Source organism: Berghia stephanieae, chromosome 9 (assembly GCF_034508935.2).
Source record: "Berghia stephanieae isolate SIO BIC M18660-M18661 chromosome 9, UCSD_Bste_1.3, whole genome shotgun sequence".
Lineage (NCBI taxonomy): Eukaryota > Metazoa > Mollusca > Gastropoda > Nudibranchia > Aeolidiidae > Berghia > Berghia stephanieae.
In genome coordinates, this window is record NC_088368.1 from 7,579,428 (window position 1) to 7,600,866 (window position 21,439).

General features: G+C 35.8%; 2 protein-coding genes across 11 annotated transcripts in view; both read left to right on the plus strand.

The window, feature by feature from the left end:
- LOC144979581 (uncharacterized) overlaps window positions 1–11,852 on the plus strand; it is a 35,182-nt gene extending 23,330 nt beyond the window's left edge. For 7 of the 10 annotated variants that reach the window (XM_078926328.1, XM_078926330.1, XM_078926333.1 and 4 more), the window contains 13 exons: window positions 432–554; window positions 1,591–1,692; window positions 2,161–2,265; window positions 2,790–2,905; window positions 3,364–3,402; window positions 4,399–4,462; window positions 4,836–4,942; window positions 6,018–6,162; window positions 6,369–6,562; window positions 7,216–7,302; window positions 8,189–8,267; window positions 8,654–8,829; window positions 9,610–11,852. In XM_078926328.1, coding sequence (XP_078782454.1) covers window positions 432–554; window positions 1,591–1,692; window positions 2,161–2,265; window positions 2,790–2,905; window positions 3,364–3,402; window positions 4,399–4,462; window positions 4,836–4,942; window positions 6,018–6,162; window positions 6,369–6,562; window positions 7,216–7,302; window positions 8,189–8,267; window positions 8,654–8,829; window positions 9,610–9,769 — 1,497 coding nt within the window. In that variant the 3' untranslated portion in view covers window positions 9,770–11,852. The remainder of the gene's footprint in view (window positions 1–431; window positions 555–1,590; window positions 1,693–2,160; window positions 2,266–2,789; window positions 2,906–3,363; window positions 3,403–4,398; window positions 4,463–4,835; window positions 4,943–6,017; window positions 6,163–6,368; window positions 6,563–7,215; window positions 7,303–8,188; window positions 8,268–8,653; window positions 8,830–9,609) is intronic. The other 3 variants (XR_013646735.1, XR_013646734.1, XR_013646736.1) reach the window with 1 other exon arrangement.
- A 3,929-nt stretch (window positions 11,853–15,781) lies between these two features.
- The window catches only part of LOC144979586 (uncharacterized), a 22,597-nt gene continuing 16,939 nt past the window's right edge, over window positions 15,782–21,439 (plus strand). The window contains exons 1-2 of the mRNA XM_078926342.1: window positions 15,782–15,985; window positions 19,363–19,447. Of these exons, the coding sequence (XP_078782468.1) occupies window positions 15,934–15,985; window positions 19,363–19,447 (137 nt within the window). The 5' untranslated portion in view covers window positions 15,782–15,933. The remainder of the gene's footprint in view (window positions 15,986–19,362; window positions 19,448–21,439) is intronic.

Here is a 21,439-nt window from a genome sequence, read left to right on the forward strand (position 1 = left end):
TTTTTTAAAAGTTAAATTTAATTAAGTTAAGATTAGTATTAAATGAATTTACAAGCTCAAAGAAAGCCAGAGCAATTCAATGGTAATACATGACTTTTGCAAAAAAAAAAAAAAACGCTCTAAATTTGATCCATAATTTGATATTCCGAAGTGCTTGGTGAAGTTTTATTTGTTTACATTTCAAAATCCTTTTACTTGCAGACAGCTGTGCCAAATATTTCTCTGCCATCTGTCTGGACTTTAAGTGATGTATTAATTATTTTAATTGTTTTTGTTATTGGCTGATGAAGGGTTTTGAGACCGAAATGTTCTGTATTTAATATTTTGTTCTTTTTTTTTTTAAGCTGTTATTTTCAGTTTTGTTCATTACTTTGTGTTTCAATACTACTTTTGATTTCTGTTTCTGCACATATGTTTTTTTTTTTCTCCAGTTTGGAGCAGAACTCCATGCTCAAGACAAAAGCCTCCAGACGCCTCTAATGTGTGCTGCTGAGAATGGTCATGTCACGGTGGTGCAGTATTTGCTCAAAGCAGGGGCCAAGGTGGAAGATAGGGTAAGGTTTTTGGCATTTGCAACCACCTCCTTTCGTATCTCAGATATAAAACAAAAAGTTTTAAAAGCATATTACTTTGAACATAGTGGGAATCACTGCCCAAACCCATCTCCCTCCCCCCCCCCCCCTCTCTCTCTCTCTCTGAAGCTCTCTCTCTCTCTCTCTGAAGCTCTCTCTCTCTCTCTCTCTCTCTCTTTCTCTCTCTCTCTGGACGACGTATTTGCAAAGTTAGTGTCAAGTACAACTGATAACTTTTGTTCTCTCTCTTTTTCTTTTTTTCCCCCTTTCCTTTACATTTCTATTTTTTTCTTTGTCTTTCGTTCTTTCCTTTTGTTTTTCTCTACTTTTTCTTCTTTTTTTATTTCTTTCATTTGTTTAGCACTTTTATTTGTGCAAATTATATGTACAACTTCATCTCGAGTTCATGATGGAAGGCATTTTATATATTTACTAATCTTGAGTCAACATTTAAAAAAAAAAAAAAAAATCAGAATTACCATTGTGATAAAGATATCGTTCTCTGTCAAAAAAATTTTCTCGTAAAACTGGGAATGTGTTGGAGAAAAATATTTCCTGAACTCCGACGCGTTTGTACCACAGATGAAATGGGGATGTCTGATATTTTTGCTCTCAGCAAAATTTAGTTTTCCCCAAAACAAAAGGGGTATGATAATGAGTACTGACAGCATGATAAAATTGTGTTTTGTATTAAATTTGGATATCTTTTCACCGAAAGGTTTGAAATTCATTTCTTGGTGGAATCAAAATAGTTTGTGAGCTCTTATTTTGCACAGTATATTCTAAATGTGCTGAAGGATCCCAAGCCAACAGCAACACTTAACGTGCTGGATGAGACATGAAAGAGATACAGATGTTACAACAGATACTCATTTTACCTGAGTTGTATTTAGCACCACCTATTGCAAGACTAAGACGAGCCCTGGACCTGCGTGTCTCATGCTGAGCGCCCTAACACCAGTCTACAAACTGGCACAGTAGTTGTTTTCGTAATGCCTGACCTTTTCTGTTTAAACAGGGAGAAGACGGAATGACCGGGTTGCACTATGCAGCCAAGGCTGGACATCTGGATATCATCAAATTATTGCTCAACACCAAGAAGTTAGATATTAATGTACAGGTTAGTTATATTTGTTTGCTTAAACTGGAAGTATGACTTTTAAAAACAAACAAAATTAATTATTAAGGGTTTTCCTAAAATGTTGAATTTAGTTTAATTTTGAGTTGCTAATGGTAAAACTTAAGACATGTTTTAATCTCACTGCCAAATGATCCAACGATGGGGGAGATGAATGTCTGTTTGATATCAATAGTTGATGGTGTATATTATTTATTGATTAAAGGGTTGACTGAATATTTTATTATGTTACAACTCCTTGAGGATCTACATACACAAGTTTGCTTTGGGCTGCTTGTGTTTCTTCATTGAGCTAGAAACTTAACTCCAATTGCTTGCTTTGCAGTACTGCACTGCTGTCCGACTTTCAATGAAAATAGGTCCATGGAAAAAATTACCCCATTGGAGATTTAAAGAGGATTTTATGTATTTGGATGTTTTATTTTATTTATTTTTTTTTTTGTTATCCAGGATGATGGTGGCTGGACCCCAATCATCTGGGCCACGGAGTCCATGTTGCCCGACATTGTGAAATATCTGATTGGACAGGGAGGAGATCCTAACCAAAAAGACAATGTAAGTCGTTCCGGCCATGGCCAATTGGTTATTCATTAAATTCTTATACTATCAGGTTGATTTTCTTCCAGGGGTACAAGTTATGGATCTCAGGCTATCCAGATTCCATCCCCTTCCCCTGTTTGAAACTTCTATTTTTTTTCTTTTATTTTCTTTCTTTCTTTCTTTCGTTTTTTCTTTTTGGTAAGATAATTGTATCTTTTTATGGATGCTAGTTAGCAGAATGGATGTTTATGCAAAACTTTGAAATGGTGATCTCATCATCATCATCATCGTCTTTTTTATTATTATTATTATTATTATTATTATTATTATTATTATTATTATTATTATTATTATTATTATTATTATTATTATTATTATGTATTATTATTATTGTTATTATTATTGTATTATTATTATTATTATTATTATTATTATTATTATTATTATTATTATTATTATTATTATTATTATTATTATTATTATTATTATTATTATTATTATTATTATTATTATTATTTTTGTTGTTTTAACAATTTCAGGAGGAGAACACTGGACTCCATTGGGCTGCATTTTCTGGTAGCTTGGAGATTGCTGAAATGCTACTAGATCTGGGCTGTGAGCTGGACACCCCAAATGAACACGGCGACAGACCATTGTAAGTTGATGACCGGATTGTTTAAAAACAAAAATTATCTTTACATGAGACTTTAATAGTTGTGTATTTATGTGAAATCTGAAAGTTATCTCATTATTAAAAAGTAATCCTTCCGAATTGGACGTCAATCGTAGCCATTGTTAACTTCCTGACACTAGAATCCACTAGGACTTATAGTTTGACGTCATATTTTAGTGTTGTGCAGCGTCGAGTGAGTTGTCAGAAGAGCTCAAGGAAACAAGTGCTCCCATTGGTTGAACTATTGGATACAACCCACAATTTGTTTTCTTTTGTGGCCAAAGACTTGTTTTTTTGACGTCAATTTTTGGTCAGTGTCAGGCGATAAGTTTACGATGGCTAAGGGTCAATAGTTTCTCTAACTTCAACCCACCAAATTGTTTTCTTTGATGTAATTGGTAATTTTTCTCTCTTCTTTTCTATTTTATTTTTACACACAGACATATAGCAGCAAGACAGGACCATTATGATATTGTTGTGTAAGTCTTGTTCTATTTATATCTCATGTCCGTAAACTATCATTTGTCTGTGCTCTCTTTCATAGATATAGCATAAATTTGTAAAAATGCTTTCATCAGTTGTGATATCATGATGAAAAACATAAGAGCTATCAATTTAACCAGTTAACTGCCATTCTCTGGAAAAACCCATGTTTTAAAATTTGGCAAGAAAACTCATCCTTAAAATAAATGATCTTTTAAATAACCCTCATCTTGGCAAAAACTCTCGAACAAAGACCTCGCGGAGTCCCAGATTTGAGAGTTTTTGCATAGATGAGGGTCGTTTGAATCTATCAATATTTGAAGGACGAGTGTTCTGGCCAAATTTTTAAATACATGTCTTTTCTGGGGTATGGCAGTAATATGGTTGAATAAAACAATAAGCAGCGCTGCTCTTCTTCTCTTGATCTGTTCACAAGTCATGTGACGTATTATAGTCAACGATAGTTATCTGAGTTACAGAGGAACTTGATATCATTACTTTAGACATATTGAAAATAAACAATTTTATTTTCTTAAAAGTAAAGAACATATGACAATAGATTACAAGACTTAATTATGATGACAGACCTGGTTCTGTCAAAGACTTACAAAATAGATAAATATTACATATGGTCATATCAAACTGGTCAAAATCAAACTATTTCTGATTTCTTAAAAACAAAGAACATATGACGTGTTTTAACAATAGATTACAAGACAAGATCTGCTTTATGTAATTATAAAAACAGACCTGGTTCTGTCAAAGACTCTTACATAAAAGATAAATATCACACAGTGAATGGTCATAATCAAACTCTGTTTCTGATTTCTTAAAAGCAAAGAATGTATGACGTGTTTTAACAATAGAGTACAAGACAAGATCTGCTTTGCATAACTATGATGACAGATCTGGTTTTGGCAAAGATTCTTACATAAAAGATAAATATTACATAGTGAATGGTCATAATCAAACTGTTGTTCCTATTTGTTTAGGCACTTGCTGGCAAAAGGGGCCAATGTTGACGTAAAAAACAACAAGAATGAAACTCCTGTCGAGGTAAGTTGAATTTCAACTTGCTGTTTCCACATCATTACCTGATTGGATGTATCTAAATCATCCCTTTTTTATCTATATTTAAAAAATAATTATCGATTTTGAAATTCGCACACTGGAAATAATAGTAAATTATATTGACAGCTAGACAATGGCCTGTTGATCTGCTTTTTAAAGTTGCTTTTTTTTTTTTTTAGTTTTTGTATTGTTCTTCTTATTCATCTGTTATCACATTTAGAATGCCATATAGCGTAGTCTTTTTTTTGTTTGTTTGTTTATTTGTTTTTAAAAAAATATATTTTTAGATTTAAGGGCTGCACTTCATATTGCTCTCCTCATGTTTGTCTTGATTTACCATTTTGTTCTCACCCCTCAGGCTTGCGTGAACAAAACAGGCCAGGTGTCCATGGCCTTGAAGGTGAACCAACAACTCAGAGGTCTGGCCACATACAAACTGATCCAGCCGGAACGACTCCTAGACCGGTGGGTATTGATTGTTGTTGTCATTCCATTGCTGATCCTCGCCTCGATTACCCAGTTATCTTGGGAGTGAGCTAAGTAATTGGGGAAACAAAACTGATGAGGTTGTTGAAAAACAAAAGTTGATAATAAATCAAAATATATATTCTCAATATAGAAAAACGGATGGTAATATCAAAATTAATGGCGTTCTTGTTAAACAAAAGCTGATAATCAAAAGAAAGTGATGTGCTTGACAAACAAAAGCTGAAAGCAGGAAAAAAATGGTCCCCGTTATGTTTCCACCATTAGCTTTTGTTTAGCGTGCTTATCATTACTTTGTGAGTTTTGGTCACCTAGATTTCTAAGTATTGAGAGTGAGTATAAATCCGAACAATCAACTAAAAATAAGGCCAACTTCAAATAGTCATCCGTCATTTGTTTAAAAGAGAAGGAATAAAACATTGGTTCTGGACTGTTTAGTCCGAGTAAGACATTTCTTTGGCCCACAGCTATTTACACCCGATGCTGCTACCCAATCCAGGATGGCCCAAAAAAACCAAAACATTATTAAAAAATCAGTTATATCTTGCGGTCCACCAAGTTTTATGAGTGTAAGATTGACACCCCCTTCTTCCCTTAATCCCATTTGTAATGGTAGGTTTTACCTGAAATGGTCAGCAGTTGATAAAAATTGTTTTACATGCCAAGTTATGATCAAATATATGTATATAATGTCCATTGGTTCAAAAGGTATAAAACAAGATGCAAATTGAAATACTGAGATAAATTGGAATTGGAACCGTTTATTTAAAAATCTCTTTTTCATTGTTCAGATTGTTTTAATCCATTCATCCTGACAATACAAAATTAATATTTAGGTTTGGGGGAGATGGGGGGGGGGGGGGGAAGAGAGAATGGGATTCAAATTGTAATCTTCTAATCCACTCATAATATTATTTGAGGGACAGTGAGTGCCTGTTGCAAAAGTTACAAAAAGTGAGCAATCTTTTCAGCAGACTTCTTCCAGGTGAACTTAATGTATCCCATATATATCAATTAAAAATGTAATGTGTGTGTAATTGTTTTCTATCTAAAGTGACATCACAATGGGCAGAGAGAAGAACCCAGTGGCCTGTGTCAACAAGGAAGACAACGAACCCTGTCCTACAGACTATTTGTATGTGATGCAAAATGTAGAGACGTCCCCTCTCAATATCAATGGTGTGATCACAGGCCTTCAGGTGAGTCGTTTTGACAAGACATGTCATTCAACTACAGTGGTCTATGTTTATAAGCACTTTGGTCTTAAGCATGATCTGGCCATAATCAAGCTCTAGACATGAACAGAATTTAAAAAAATATAAATTTACCCCTTTATAAGCATATCACATACATCAGATGGTTTGAATTGAATGGAATTGAATAACAATTTTCCCATAATCCACAGAGTTGCCGATGTAAAGACGACTGTTCCTCGATGTATTGTGTGTGTGCCCGTAGCAGTGTGCATTGTTGGTACGATAAGGCTGGTCGACTGGTGGAAGATTTCAACCTGTTGGAACCGCCTCTCCTCTTTGAATGTAACAGAGCTTGTCGTTGCTGGGTCAATTGCAATAACAGGGTCGTACAGAATGGTATTGTGTAAGTATTGTTAGATTCAAGGATAATAAACAAATGTAGAGTGTGGATAAAGAATGGCAGTCACTTTCTGATTTTGGATGAGGTGGGGGAACATATGTATATATATATATTTAGAGAATGTTATATTAGTTTTCATTTTTAGAAAATATAATTTATCTATATTATAAAGCATTAATTAAAGAAAATGTGTTTATATCTTCAAATTCTGTATTTAAATTTTAAAAATAAATAATTTTTAAAAATTGTGACTGCCAGTTCTTTCCCGGTGCTCTTCAAATGGTATTTTAGATTTTCCCTACTTTTTAGTTTAGAGGAGACAGTTAAAAGATAAATATAGGAAGGAATCGTGATTTGTATAAATTCAATTTTTAAAAATGAATTTGATCTTTGAAGTTAGCTTTTAGTTTTATTTTATTTACATTCTGTAAATTGAATCTTAAGTGAAATGGAACTGATCAAATTTGATTGAATTTTAGTTTTGTTTTAAGAGACTTTATTCTTTCTCCTTTGTAAAAAAAAAATATTCTCAAGGTATGATTAACTCAAATGTAAGTGGTGGATGCGTTCATTCCATTTGTACCCTCCCAATTTTCAATTTTCAATCATGTTTGACCATCTTCCCCACACCCCACACCCCCATCTGTCATCATCAGATGCCGTCTCCAATTGTTCCGGACCAATGGTAGAGGCTGGGGGGTGAGAGCCCTAATGGATATTCCTAAGGGTACCTTTGTGTGCGAGTAAGTATTCAGATTTAGGCATTAAATACCTTCAACAATGAATACTGCAAGTGTATCAAACAAATGTCTTATTCTCATCAGTCAATTCGAATAAGGTGGAGTTCCTTGTGACGAGTATACATTCTCAAAATGTATGTTCTTGTTTTTTAAGGTTTATGTAGCTTTAGTATTTTTTTCTCTGTTATTATAGTTCTTTACCTTTAAAATAATTTGCAAAATTTAAGGTGTTAGAATATAAGCTTTTGGATTTCTTTACTAAAAGTGCTAAAATTAAGCTTTTGGATTTCTTTGTTCACACTAAAATTTGATTATTTCCAAAATTATATAAGGCAAGAGCTGACTGCAGGTTGCATTTTGGAATTATGCACGTTTACCCAAATAGTGGCCTTTTGCTAGCAGTCAAACATTTTTTTTGAGCTCTGATTATGGTTATAATATTTTTTGTCATAATTTTTATCTTCCTCTATTTGTCTTTAGGAAACCAAATGTACAAGAATTTTAAAGTTTTCGTATTTTGTTAAATGTTTATTGATTATTTTTGGAGGTTAAGTTTAGCTTTATTGATCATTTTTTATTCAAAAGATTTGTTGAAGGAAATATTCAAATAGGTCCATCCTTCTGACTGTTTTGATATTTAGGAGGTGGACATTTCAATGACAATCTAGTAGTAGATCAAGAAGATTTTGGCCTTGGGAGTTTTTTTTTACGGTTTCTTTTCTCAAATGCAAAATTAATTCTCTGACTGGGAAATCCGCTGATGTGTCAAACTCTTTCTTTTAAATACGTTCCCTTCTGAAACTTTGTGTCCCACTATTTCGATAAAATCTGAGCTTATTATTTTTAACCATTGCATTTCAATGATTCTTGTCTCCTATGATTTCTTCAGATATGTGGGTGAATTAATATCAGATTCAGAAGCGGACAGGAGAGAAGATGATTCTTATCTGTTTGATCTGGATAATAAGGTAATGAAGCATTCATGCCAGCAGGCTCAGTGCTTTTCTTGTCATCGTTGTTGTTGTCATCATGTTTTTTATTATTTTAAAATAAAAATGTTTTTTTGATGTCCATGTATGTTTTCATAGGTGAATATTTAAACATTGAATGTGACAATTAAAAAGTATGTTTTATGGGAAATTGAGATTGATTTTGTATAACATTAACAATTGGAATTCAGTGTCTTTATTTCACCTTCCACTCATCATCATCATCATGATCCTCAAGAAAATTTGATATGATTGTTAGCAAATCGGTTCTCAAAATTTAAAAAAAATCCATCATTTATCGAGTAATCCCCCCCCCCCCCACTCCCTATTTTTTTTCTTTCTTTTTCTTCCCCAACTTGAAACAGGATGGAGACACATATTGTATAGATGCCCGTAAATATGGCAATGTGGCTCGTTTTATAAACCATTTATGTGAGCCTAACCTGGTACCTGTCAAAGTGTTTGTGGAGCACCAGGATCTGCGTTTCCCTCGCATTTGCTTCTTCTCTTCCAGAGAGATCAAGGCCTACGAAGAACTCGGGTGAGTGGATAGAATGAATTTAATGGTCAAAGGGAAGTGATCACTTTGAGTGCGAACTCACCAATTATTACAGACCTGTCTACATTCTAGAAGAAATTTGTCGCATGGCAGATTTTTTTGTTCTATTGCACAACTACATATATACATTATTAACTAGTTCTTCCAGTCAGTAATTTTACAGAAATCCGTACTTTGTGACAATTACTTCTGGCAGTTCTCAGTCTATAATATAACACCCTCTGGCCAACAGTTAAACACGTCTATGAGTGTTTTCAAATGGGGGGTGAAGTTATGCACACTCATATTAAATCTGTCCTTGTGTAAAACGTTTTGATTCAGCTTGGCTAGTAACTTGATCACTAAGAATCAATAAGTAAGGTATAAACAAATTTTTATATGAGCCATTGTTGTCACATTTTTATCATTTTTCTCACCTTTCTCTTTTTATTTATAATAATCATTTTTTAAATTTTTTTTATCATCTCATCAAATTTTGAGTACTTTCAATAACAGCATGAGTCAAAATTAGGATGAACTGTGTCAAAATGTATTCAGAAAATAATTGTCCACATAAAGAGAAAAAGTATTACTAGTTTATTTGGATCATTTTATCTTTGAGCAAAAATATGCCAGAATTTGATACTGATTTTTCATACCTAACCATCTGTTGTCTGCTTTGTGGTCAGGAGAGTTGGGATTGGGATTGATAGACCGTCTTTGACCTACATAAATTCATTAGAATTTTTTATCAATTATTTTGTCTGTTCTATTCCATTTCAGCTTTGACTACGGAGAAAAGTTTTGGATCATCAAGTGGAAACAGTTTACTTGTGCCTGCCAGTCTGAGAAGTGTAAATATTCCAAGGACACCATCCAGAAGACCCTGGAGGATTACAAGGCACGATACCCAGATGAGACCACGGACCAAGACAACTCATGACCTCTTCTTACACACACTTAGAGTTTGGTCACAAATTGGGGACCCTCTCTGGTCAAATCATTGAGCACCGGTCTCGCATATATAGAAAACAACCCCGTTGAGATTGTTGGAATTTTACATATTGTGGTTTTTAAAGATTATTTTTATCTGTCACCGATCCCCCATCTCCACACAGAAGTGATTGCTTGGTATGTTGAGTGTGAAAAGTACATTGCTGAAGGCATTTGTTCTGTCTAGAGGCTTGGTGCAATTGTAACTGCATAGAAATTGGGATAAATAAATGTAATACGTCAGTGTTTTCATTGAAATGTCCATAAGATATTTGCTATCGGCAGGGGTTGCCCTGCGAAAATTTAACACAAAGAATGTGTATATTTCATGCAGCTCCAGATTTATGGATGATAGTCATATAGAACTGTCATATAGAAATATCACATTGCTCAGAACTTATGAATTTCCTTCAAAATTTAAACACTTTTTATTTTTTTTTACATTTGTTTGTCTTTGATGCCTTGAGACTTTTCCTTTCAATTCCCCTATCTCTCGCAAATAAACTGATTCTTATTTTCACAAAGGTTAGCAAATGTTTGGGCCTTGGGTGGAAATCCCCTCAAGCCCAAGGATGGGGTCGTAACGTTGACCTCACAGGTCTGTGAATTTTACGCTGGTCCACAGCACAGCTATCTGTTCAGAGTTTAATTTGTTTAGAAAATGTGGCTAGAGGAAAGACAGCGAATGTTGTGTTACATCAAATAGCTTGTCAAGCAAAAGTATTGGATGGTTGTATAATATTGAAAGTCCTGTTTTGCGGGTGGTTGGATGGGAGCATCACCCTTGAATCATATACCTATGATGTTCGCATGGGTGTACGATCCGATAGTGATGTCGTTTCTTCTTCTCTTTACTAGCCTATCCTGCTTCTTTGGTTTGTGATTGTATTTTTGACAGGGGATATTTTTTTTCCTGTAAATCCTCTGCCTGTTTGTTCTTGGTTATTTATAATTTAGCTTATGATATCTTTAGGTTATGATTTTGATTTACATTTGTACTATTTTTGTTAGATTGCTTGTTTTTTTTGTTTCAGCGGTCTCTCATATAACCTCAATTGTGTTGGAAGAGACCTAAAGCAACAAACAAACAAATCTCTCATATAACCTCATTTGTGTTGGAAGAGACCTAAAGCAACAAACAAACAAATCTCTCATATAACCTCAATTGTGTTGGAAGAGACCTAAAGCAACAAACAAACAAATCTCTCATATAACCTCATTTGTGTTGGAAGAGACCTAAAGCAACAAACAAACAAATCTCTCATATAACCTCAATTGTGTTGGAAGAGACCTAAAGCAACAAACAAACAAATCTCTCATATAACCTCAATTGTGTTGGAAGAGACCTAAAGCAACAAACAAACAAAAAGTCCTGTTTACAGGGCAAATGGCCCAGGTCCACACACTTTCTCTCTCTCCTATTCCATATATCATGTGTCCTTTCCACGTGGCTTTGTGTCTCCCTTCCTTAAAATGTACACACATTTTTTTTGTTTGATACTTATGGCAGGTCTTTGTGTAAGTGGCGTCATGTCATCAAAAAGAAGCAAACTGCCTGTTTTTAATTGATGTTGTCTTAGGAAAATTCTATCGCTCTGTTAGGAAACTTCTATTGCTCTGCGAATTATGTGTGAGAGAAGGGGAGAGAGAGAGAGAGAAAGAGATAATAATTATTATTATTATTATTGACGTTTAGTGTCAGCATTCATATGTTTTGACATTGTTATAATATTATGATAATTGTAAATTTATATTTTATATATGAAATATTATTTCACACTGGCCATATAGACGATATGGAATATATGTATAGAAAATGATATTATTCATGATGTCAACAATTCTAAACTGTTAGAAGCTTTGGACATAACAAGTCCTGTATTCTACAAGAATGAAAACAACAACTTAAAACCAAAAAAAAAAAAAAAAAGGAAAAACAGCAATTGGTGAGGAGAAATGTTGGGTCCAAACCCCCCTTTATATAACCAAACAAACCGAACATTTTAAAAAGGTAAATAAATAAAATAAATAAATTTAAGAAAATGTTAAGTACCGGACAAGAAATGTTGTTTTATTCTTAAAAGTTAAATATTTTTTTTCCATTTTAAGCCAAGAAATGGTTGAATGAACATTGCGTGAATGAATTGATATTGGATGAATGAATGAATGAATGAATGGTTGAATTAATTAATTGATTTAATGACTATTTAATTATTGTATGTATGAATGAATGAGTTCTTTTCAAGAAGCTGTTGTGTTCATTTTTGTTAAATACTTTAACATAATACATATAAATAATACATATTATGGAGTAATAAATGTGTGCACGGTATTGTATATAGTAAATATATATATATATATATATATATATAAAATGGCCATCATCACGTGATTCACTGTATTTTCATGATTATTATTTTTTAAATCATTTTTTTCAATTCCTTTTTCCATTATCATTTCTTGCTAAGTCATGCTTCCCTATTTCTACATTGGCTAATAGTATGATGCTACAAATAAAGTCATTTGTATTGAAACTTTGTCATTGTCGACGTTTATTAGATCATAAACGAACCAACACTAAATATGGTCCGTTACACGAATGTAAAGCAAGCTCATGATTACACTCGAGTTACCTGGTGCGGTTCCTGACCTCCCATAGCGGGCAGGGAGGCACTTGCTGTGTCTTCTATCCCCTATATCTGTTTTCCAAGATGCTTTCTGTCTTCGTCTTGGAATGACATTACCGGTTTTGTCCTGACCCTGGCTGGGGGGGGGGGGGGGGGGGGGAACAGTCAAATACATAGTCATTGTTTTTGGAGATAATACTTTTTTCCTAGTAAATCATCTCTCTGTTATATATTATTAGATTTGTTATTTTGAATGTGTAATGTAAGCATTTGAGTGTATTCCTCTTTGTTGGGTCTTGTGCTTGTGTCTGGATGGGACTTATCGGTGATCTCAATCTAAGTACATTGATGGTATGCTCTTGGAATCTACATCTGATCCCTATTTATTTCCAGTTCTCCTTTGTCTTACTTTTTCTTGGGTGCTTTAATTTTTATTCTAGAATTTGACTATCCCATTGTCTTCCTTTTTACTGGCGCTGATATGACCTAAATGTGTTGCAAATCTGGGTGGGGTTCCTACCTCCCATAGCGGACAGGGAGGTACTTGCTGTGTCTTCTATCCCCTCTTATCTGTTTTCCAATTGCTTTCTGTCTTTGTCTTGGAATGAGATTGCTTGGTTTTGTCCTGACCTTGGCGGAGTCCTTGGCTGAGAGGGAAACAGTCAAATACATAGTTATAGTTTTGGGAGATGATATTTTTTTCCTTGTAAATCATCTCTCTGTTAAGTACTGTTACTCTTTTCATTTTTAACATATGATTTGTAAACATTTGAGTGTTCCTCTTAGTAGGATCTGTGCTTGTGTCTGGATGAGACTTTAAGGTGATCTCAAACTCAGTACTTTGATAGTGTGCTCTCGTGTCCCCCTTGTCTTACCTTTTCTTATGTGCTTTAATTGTAATTCTAGAACTTATTACTATCCCGTTTTCTTCCTTTTTACTGGCGCTGATATGACCTTATGTGTTGCGAGCGCCGTAAAACCCTTAAAAACAAAAACATATCTCTGGATGGGGATCCTGACCTCCCATAGCGGGCAGGGAGGTACATACTGTGTCTTCTATCGCCTTATATCTGTTATCCAACATGCTTTCTGTCTTTGTCTTGGAATGGGATTACTTGGTTTTGTCCTGGCACTGGCCGGAATCCTAGCTGGGAGGGAAACAGTCAAATGCATAGTTATTGTTTTGGGAGATTATATTTTTTTCCATGTAAATCATCTCTCTGTTATGTATTATTATATTTGTTATTTTTAATGTTTAATGTAAGCATTTGAGTGTATTCCTCTTTGTTGGATTTTGTGCTTGTGTCCAGATGAGACTTATAGGTGGTCTCAAACTAAGTACTTTGGTAGTGTGCTCTTGGAATCTACATCTGATCCCTATTTGTTCCCAATTCCCCTATGTCTTACTTTTTCTTGGGTACTTTATTTGTAATTCTAGAACCTTTAACTATCCCATTTTCTTCTTTTTACTGGCGCTGATATAACCTAAATGTGTTGCAAGCGCCGTAAAACCCTTTAAAAAAAACAAAACAAAAAAACATTTCCTGGCCGGAGTCCTAGCTGGGAGGGAAACAGTCGAATAATGCATAGTTATTGTTTTAGAAGATATTTTTTTCCTTGTAAATCATCTCTCTGTAATGTATTTTTTGTTATTTTTAATGTATAATGTAGGTATTTGAGTGTATTCCTCTTTGTTGGATTTTGTGCTTGTGTCTGGATGAGCCATAGGTGATCTCAAACTAGGTGCATTGGTGGTATGTATGCTCTTGGAATCTACATCTGATCCCTATTTGTCCCCAGTTCCCCTATGTCTTACTTTTTCTTGGGTGCTTTAATTGTAATTCTAGAACTTTTTACTATCCCATTTTCTTCCTTTATACTGGCGCTGATATAACCTAAATGTGTTGCAAGCGCCGTAAAACCCTTAAAAACAAAACAAACAACAAAAACATATGTACTATTTTGTTTTATTCTTAACATATGGTTTGTAAACATTTGAGTGTTTTCCTCTCAATGGGGACTTATGCTGGTGTCTGGGCGAGACTTTTAGGTGATTTCAAACTAAGTACACTGATAGTGTGCCCTTGGGATCTACATCTGTATCCTATTTGAACCTTTTCCCCCTTGACTTACTTTTTCCTTTGACAAGTCCTTTTAATTATATTCTTCCTTTTTACTGGCGCTGATATGACCTAAATATGCTGCAAGCGCCGTAAAACCCTTAAAAACAAAAACAAATGTGTTGCAAGCGCCGTAAAACCCTTAACTGGGTGGGGTTCCTGACCTCCCATAGTGGGCAGGGAGGTACTTAGTGCGTCTTCTATCCCCCTATATCTGTTTTCCATCTTGCTTTCTGTCTTTGTCTTGGAATGAGATTACTTGGTTTTGTCCTGGTCCTGGCTGAGAGGGAAACAGTCAAATGTATAGTTAGTTTTGGGAGATGATATTTTTTCCCTTGTAAATCATCTCTCTGTTATATATTATTATATTTGTTATTTTGAATGTGTAATGTAAGCATTAGAGAGTATTCCTCTTTGTTGGATCTTGTGCTTGTGTCTAGATGTTACTTATCGGTGATCTCAATCTGAGTACATTGATGGTATGCTCTTGGAATCTACATCTGATCCCTATTTGTTTCCAGTTCCCCTTTGTCTTACTTTTTCTTGGGTGCTTTAATTGCAATTCTATAATTTGACTATCCCATTCTTCCTTTTTACTGACGCTGACCTAAACGTGTTGCATGCGCCGTAAAACCCTTAAAAACAAAACAACGATTGCTTATCTCTGGATGGGACTTTTAGTGGATATTGTCAAAATTGGCTGGTGGATGGATTGCTAGTGGAGTCTTCCGAATCCGATTTGAAACAGCCCCCTGTATCTCCCCTTTTCTTCTGTGCTTTTTAACTTCAGATTTACAACTTTCCTCTATCGTCTTCGTTTTTACTGGCGCTGAAGTGACCTAATATAATAGTTTCGCAAAAACAAAAAACAAAAATACAAATAAAGAAAGCAAACAATTGTTCTCCTTGTTCCTTGTAGAAAACGGAAACGCGCGTCCCCTTGTGAAGAATATAAATATAATATTAAAAATTGCCCCAACTATCGGGAGCCTCTGTGGTGTGATGGTAGCACGTCTGACCGGTAATCAGGTCTGAGGTTCGATCCCCTGTCGAGTTAGACTGAATTTTTGGGATGGTTTTTTTTCTTCTATTTTTCTTTATTGCTTTGTCTGACACCTTTCATACACACTTGTTCAGATCTTTATCTTAAAAGATAATTGCATATCGCTCATGACGACGACACAGCAGATGAGAATCCAAAAATATTCCTTAGCTGTATGAAATTAAGAGATCGACGAGGATGATATGACATTTTAAGTATATATAATATTATGTATACTGATAAGACACAGACACATCCCTATTCATGTCATCATCGTTTTCGACTTATATTCTATTCTAGTCGATCTGTTTTGACGTGAAAGAAAATGGCGTGCATTTTACAAATAAGTCTTGTCTTATTTGCTTTCTTCACGTTTGGTGAGTAGTCATTTAGCCGCATCATCATCATCATCATCATCAATCATATTGATGAATAATTTGTGCATTACTTTTGGTAATAACTATAGTTATATCATTAAAATTCTTCTTCTTCTTCTTCTTCTTCTTCTTCTTCTTCTTCTTCTTCTTCTTCTTCTTCTTCTTCTTCTTCTTCTTCTTCTTCTTCTTCTTCCTTCTTTTTCTCTCTTTTCTTCTCTCTCTCTCTCTCTCCTCCTTCTTTCCCTCCTCTCCTCTTCCTCCTCCTCCTCTCCTCCTCCTCATCACCATCGCCATCATCATCAGCAGCTGGGTGGGGTTCCTGACCTCCCATAGTGGGCCGGGGGGGGGGGGGGGGCATACTGTCTTCTATCCCCTTATATCCGTTTTCCAACATGCTTTCTGTCTTTGTCTTGGAATGAGATTACTTGGTTTTGTCCTGGTCTTGGCCAGATGCCCTGGCTGAAAGGGAAACAGTCGAATGTATAGTTAGTTTTGGGAGATGATATTTTTTTCATTGTAAATCATCTCTCTGTTATGCACTGTATTATGCTTTCTTTATATTATATATGATTTGTAAAACATTTGAGTGTGTTCCTCTTAGCGGGGACCTGTGCTTGTGTCTGGATGAGACTTTTAGTGATCTCAAACTAAGTACTTTGATAGAGTGCTTTTGGAATCTACACCTGTTTCTTATTTGAACCAATTCCCCTTTGTCTTCCGTTTTCTTGATGCTTTATTGTAATTCTAGAACTTTTTACTATCCCATTTTCTTCCTTTTTTACTGGCGCTGATATGACCTTAATGTGTTGCAAGCACCGTAAAACCCTTAAAAACATTAAAAACACATCATCAGCAGCAGCACGACCACCAACAACAACAATAACACTATCAGTGATAGTATCACCACCACTATTATCAACACCTTGCTACTTGCTTCTGGCCATTTTTTACAATACGTGTCTTTCCAGAGTAGCACAGTTAATTGGCTGGGTAGGGTTCCTGACCTCCCATAGTGGGCAGGGGGGGGGGGGGGCATACTGTGTCTTCTATCCCCTTATATCTGTTTTCCAACATGCTTTCTGTCTTTGTCTTGGAATGAGATTACTTGGTTTTGTCCTGGCCCTGGCCGGAGTCCTAGCTGGGAGGGAAACAGTCAAATGCATAGTTATTGTTTTGGGAGATGATTTTTCCCCTTGTAAATCATCTCTCTGTATTGTATTATTATATTTGTTATTTTGAATGTATAATGTAAGCATTTGAGTGTAATTTGTGCTTGTGTCCGAATGAGACTTATAGGTGATCTCAAACTAAGTACATTGGTGGTATGCTCTTGGAATCTACATCTAATCCCTATTTGTTCCCAGTTCCCCTATATCTTACTTTTTCTTGGGTGCTTAAATTGTAATTCTAGAACTTTTTACTATCCCATGTACTTCCTTTTTACTGGCGCTGATATATTAACCTAAATGTGTTGCAAGCGCCGTAAAACCTTAAAAACAAACAGTTAATTGGTTAAAGTCGACGTGTACATATTTGCAGGTCTGATAACCCAATTCCTTTTGGGCTCATTGTTGTAATGGAAATCTAAAAAAGAATGACGCAAAGTATTGTCCATCACAATAATGTTTAATTCGGCCATAAGTGGGTTCGGATGTCAGACCTGTATATATGTACACGTCGGTTAAAGTAGCATCTATGGAATTTTTAGAAATAACTTGAATAACATTGGCACACGTTACATTGTGAACGTACAAAATGCATTATTGTCATTGATAAGTAACAAATCCAAACTTCCTAACCACCGACGGAAATAGAACCCGCTTCTTCCTAACCACCGATGGAAATAGAACCCGCTTCTTCCTAACCACCGACGGAAATAGAACCCGCTTCTTCCTAACCACCGACGGAAATAGAACCCGCTTCTTCCTAACCACCGACGGAAATAGAACCAGCTTCTTCCTAACCACCGACGGAAATAGAACCCGCTTCTTCCTAACCACCGATGGAAATAGAACCCGCTTCTTCCTAACCACCGACGGAAATAGAACCCGCTTCTTCCTAACCACCGACGGAAATAGAACCCGCTTCTTCCTAACCACCGACGGAAATAGAACCCGCTTCTTCCTAACCACCGACGGAAATAGAACCCGCTTCTTCCTAACCACCGACGGAAATAGAACCCGCTTCTTCCTAACCACCGACGGAAATAGAACCCGCTTCTTCCTAACCACCGACGGAAATAGAACCCGCTTCTTCCTAACCACCGACGGAAATAGAACCCGCTTCTTCCTAACCACCGACGGAAATAGAACCCGCTTATCCTCTTGATGGCTTCATAATGGTGGAATTCATGCTTACATTTACATTGTCCTTCCCGTTTGAGTAGCCGAGTGGACCGCGTACCGACGTGAAAAAAATGTTGAGCGGCGTCAGTGACCGGACTGGTGACATTGATAACAAAAATAACAAAATGAAGTAGAGGCTTCAATGTTAATTTACGAAGACAGATTATGTTGACGTTTCGGATTTCCCCTTTGTCATAAAAACAAATGAGAGATGAGAGGATGGCATTGTTAACAGTAATAAACCATCATCTCATCATCGTCACCATCGACGTCATTAACATCATCATCATCATCATCATTATCAACGTCATTAACATCATCATCATCATAATCATCATCACCATGGACGTCATCATCATCATCGTCATCATCATAATCATCATCATCAACATCATCATCATCATCATTCTAAAGGTTTATTCGCTTTACAACGTCATCCTATTTTCTCTCATTCGTCATGAATGTCTCATCAATTGTGATAGTTGACAAAGTTGAAAACCTAAAACATCCACATAATCTTTATAATTTTTTTTTCGACGAATAAAGTTATACACCTCATTTTACACCTGAGTAAGATGAAATCATGTGTGTTAAGAGCCTTTTCAAAAACTCAACCTTGCGTTCATGACAAAAGGATTTGAACCAGCACCTCTAGATCAGAGGCAGAGTGTCATTTCACAGTATCACAACTTATGTAGACCTTCTGAGTCATGAGGCAGATAGAGTCGTAGTTTACCCCGGTTTCTATAGCGTTAAACGGACAATAGCAATTCCATGCTATCCTTTCGATAGGACGCTAAAAAAACAAAACATATCGATTTCGGTCCCTTTGCGTCTGAGAAACGTGTTCTCTAATAACTGAGCTACATTACCCCCCCCCCCCCCGCCCCCTTACACACACACACACACACACACACACACACACACAAGACACAAAACAGCGCATTTATTCATTCCTTAATTGATTCATTTATTATTTTGTTCATATTATATTATTCATTTTATGCCTCATGAATTTTAAATCATCAACAGGTAGCGCTCAAGGACTGCTACCAAGTGGTTATGAGAAAATAGCCAACTGTATAAGTTCGTCGTTCATTGAAGAGAGTCATTGCTAGTAAGTATTTAAATTCTAATTTGGTTGTTAGAGTTCTTCTTCTTCTTCTTCCAGTGTCATCTCATGGGTTGAGGTCGACTTGAAATGACACGTCAATCTTCCCTGTTGACAGCTTGCTGACTGCATTCGGCTGCCGACAATCCTGTCCATGTCCTCACATCATCTATCCAAGTTCTTGCTGGCCTGCCTCTTCCTCTTTTCCCCTCAACTCTACCCTCAAGAATGTCCTTGTTGACAGTTTGATGGCGTCTTAGGTGTCCAAAATACTTAAGTTTTCTTGTTTTTATTACTTTCATTAGGGTCGGTCTGATATCAAGGATGTCACAGACTTCTTGATTTGTTTTCTTTTCTTTCCAACTGATTTTTCCAAGGCGACGGAAAGTCCACATTTCAAAGGCCTCAATTCTTTTCTCTATTTGTTTGTTCAAGGTCCATGTTTCTGAGCCGTAGAGAAGTGTTGAGTGGACATAACATTTGAGTATTCTTATTCTCGTTTTCATCTGCGTTTGTTGCGAAGTTAAAATGTTATTCAGTTGACTGAACCTCGACTTAGCTATAGCAATCCTGTTTTTCACTTCCAGCTCATTCTTTCCGTTGTTGGTCATTGTCTGTCCAAGATATTTAAAAGAATCTACTTGTTCGATGTTTTGATTATTAATTTGGACTTTTGCGCTTTTTTCAGGCTTCTTTGACATGACCATTACCTTCGTCTTTTGAACATTCATCTCTAGACCCTTTGCTGTACTGTTCAGGTTTACTTGATTTGCAAGGATCTGTAGATTTGTCTCGTTCGATGCCAACAATACTGTATCATCTGCATATCTCAGATTATTTATCCTCCTACCTCCAATAACAATACCTGGAATGTGCTCGGTTTTACGGAAGATAAACTCTGTGTACAGGTTAAATAGATATAGAGAGAGGATACATCCTTGACGAACTCCTCTTTTAATTGGCGTGAAAGGTGACAGATCGCCCTGAATCCTGATGGCTGCTTTTTGATGCCAATATAGATTGGTGATTAGCCGTATATTTTTGCCATCAATGCCTGCCTTTTCCAGACATGTCATTAATTCTCCATGCTGTACCCTATCAAATGCTTTTGCGTAATCGATAAAGCATGCATAGATTTCTTTTTGATGATCAAGGTATTTTTGTGTGATATTATTTAAACAGAAAATTGCTTCTCTTGTCCCATTATTTTTTCTAAAGCCAAACTGTACATCGCCAACTTCATTATCGATGGCAGACCTGATTCTTTCTAGGATGATCTTCAATAATAATTTAGTTACATGGGGCATCAGACTTATTGTGCGGAAATCACTGCAAGTTGTCGCCTTTGGTTTTTTCGGTAGGGTGATGTAAACCGATTTGGCAAGTTCGTCTGGAATATAGCCTGTATTGTAAATACTATTAAAGAGATCTGTTAGTTTCACAATTGAGAATTCTTTCAAAATTTTTAGCATTTCTGTTACAATGCCATCTTCACCCTCAGCCTTGCCATCTTTCATATTTTTCAATGCATTTTCTATCTCACATGCGAGTATTGGAGGACCTTCAGTGTTGCTTGGCAAAGGTATTTGGTGCCTGTCATCATCAAATAACTCGCCAATGTATTGACACCATCTTTCCTTTATATCCTCTTTCTCAAATAATATTTTACCATTCTTGTCTTTAATACAATTATTGTTGTTAGTGGTGCGTTTTTTGCCCGAAATTTGTCTTATTTCCTCGTGGGCTGCTTTTCCATCTAGGCCAAATATTTCGATCATGTTAGAGTTAGATAATTCATTTTTGAATCCAATGGCCACGATAACGCGATAGAGCAGTAAAGTTAGGTGCCCCAAACGTAAACAAAGGTCGAGAAGCACGTGGCAAACCACATGTTCCTGTCTTGACAGCTCACGTTCCAATGTAAATAATAGAAAAAAATAACCTTTAAAATTTGGCTGTTAGGTGGCAAAAGAAACACATATTCATAAATACTCGATC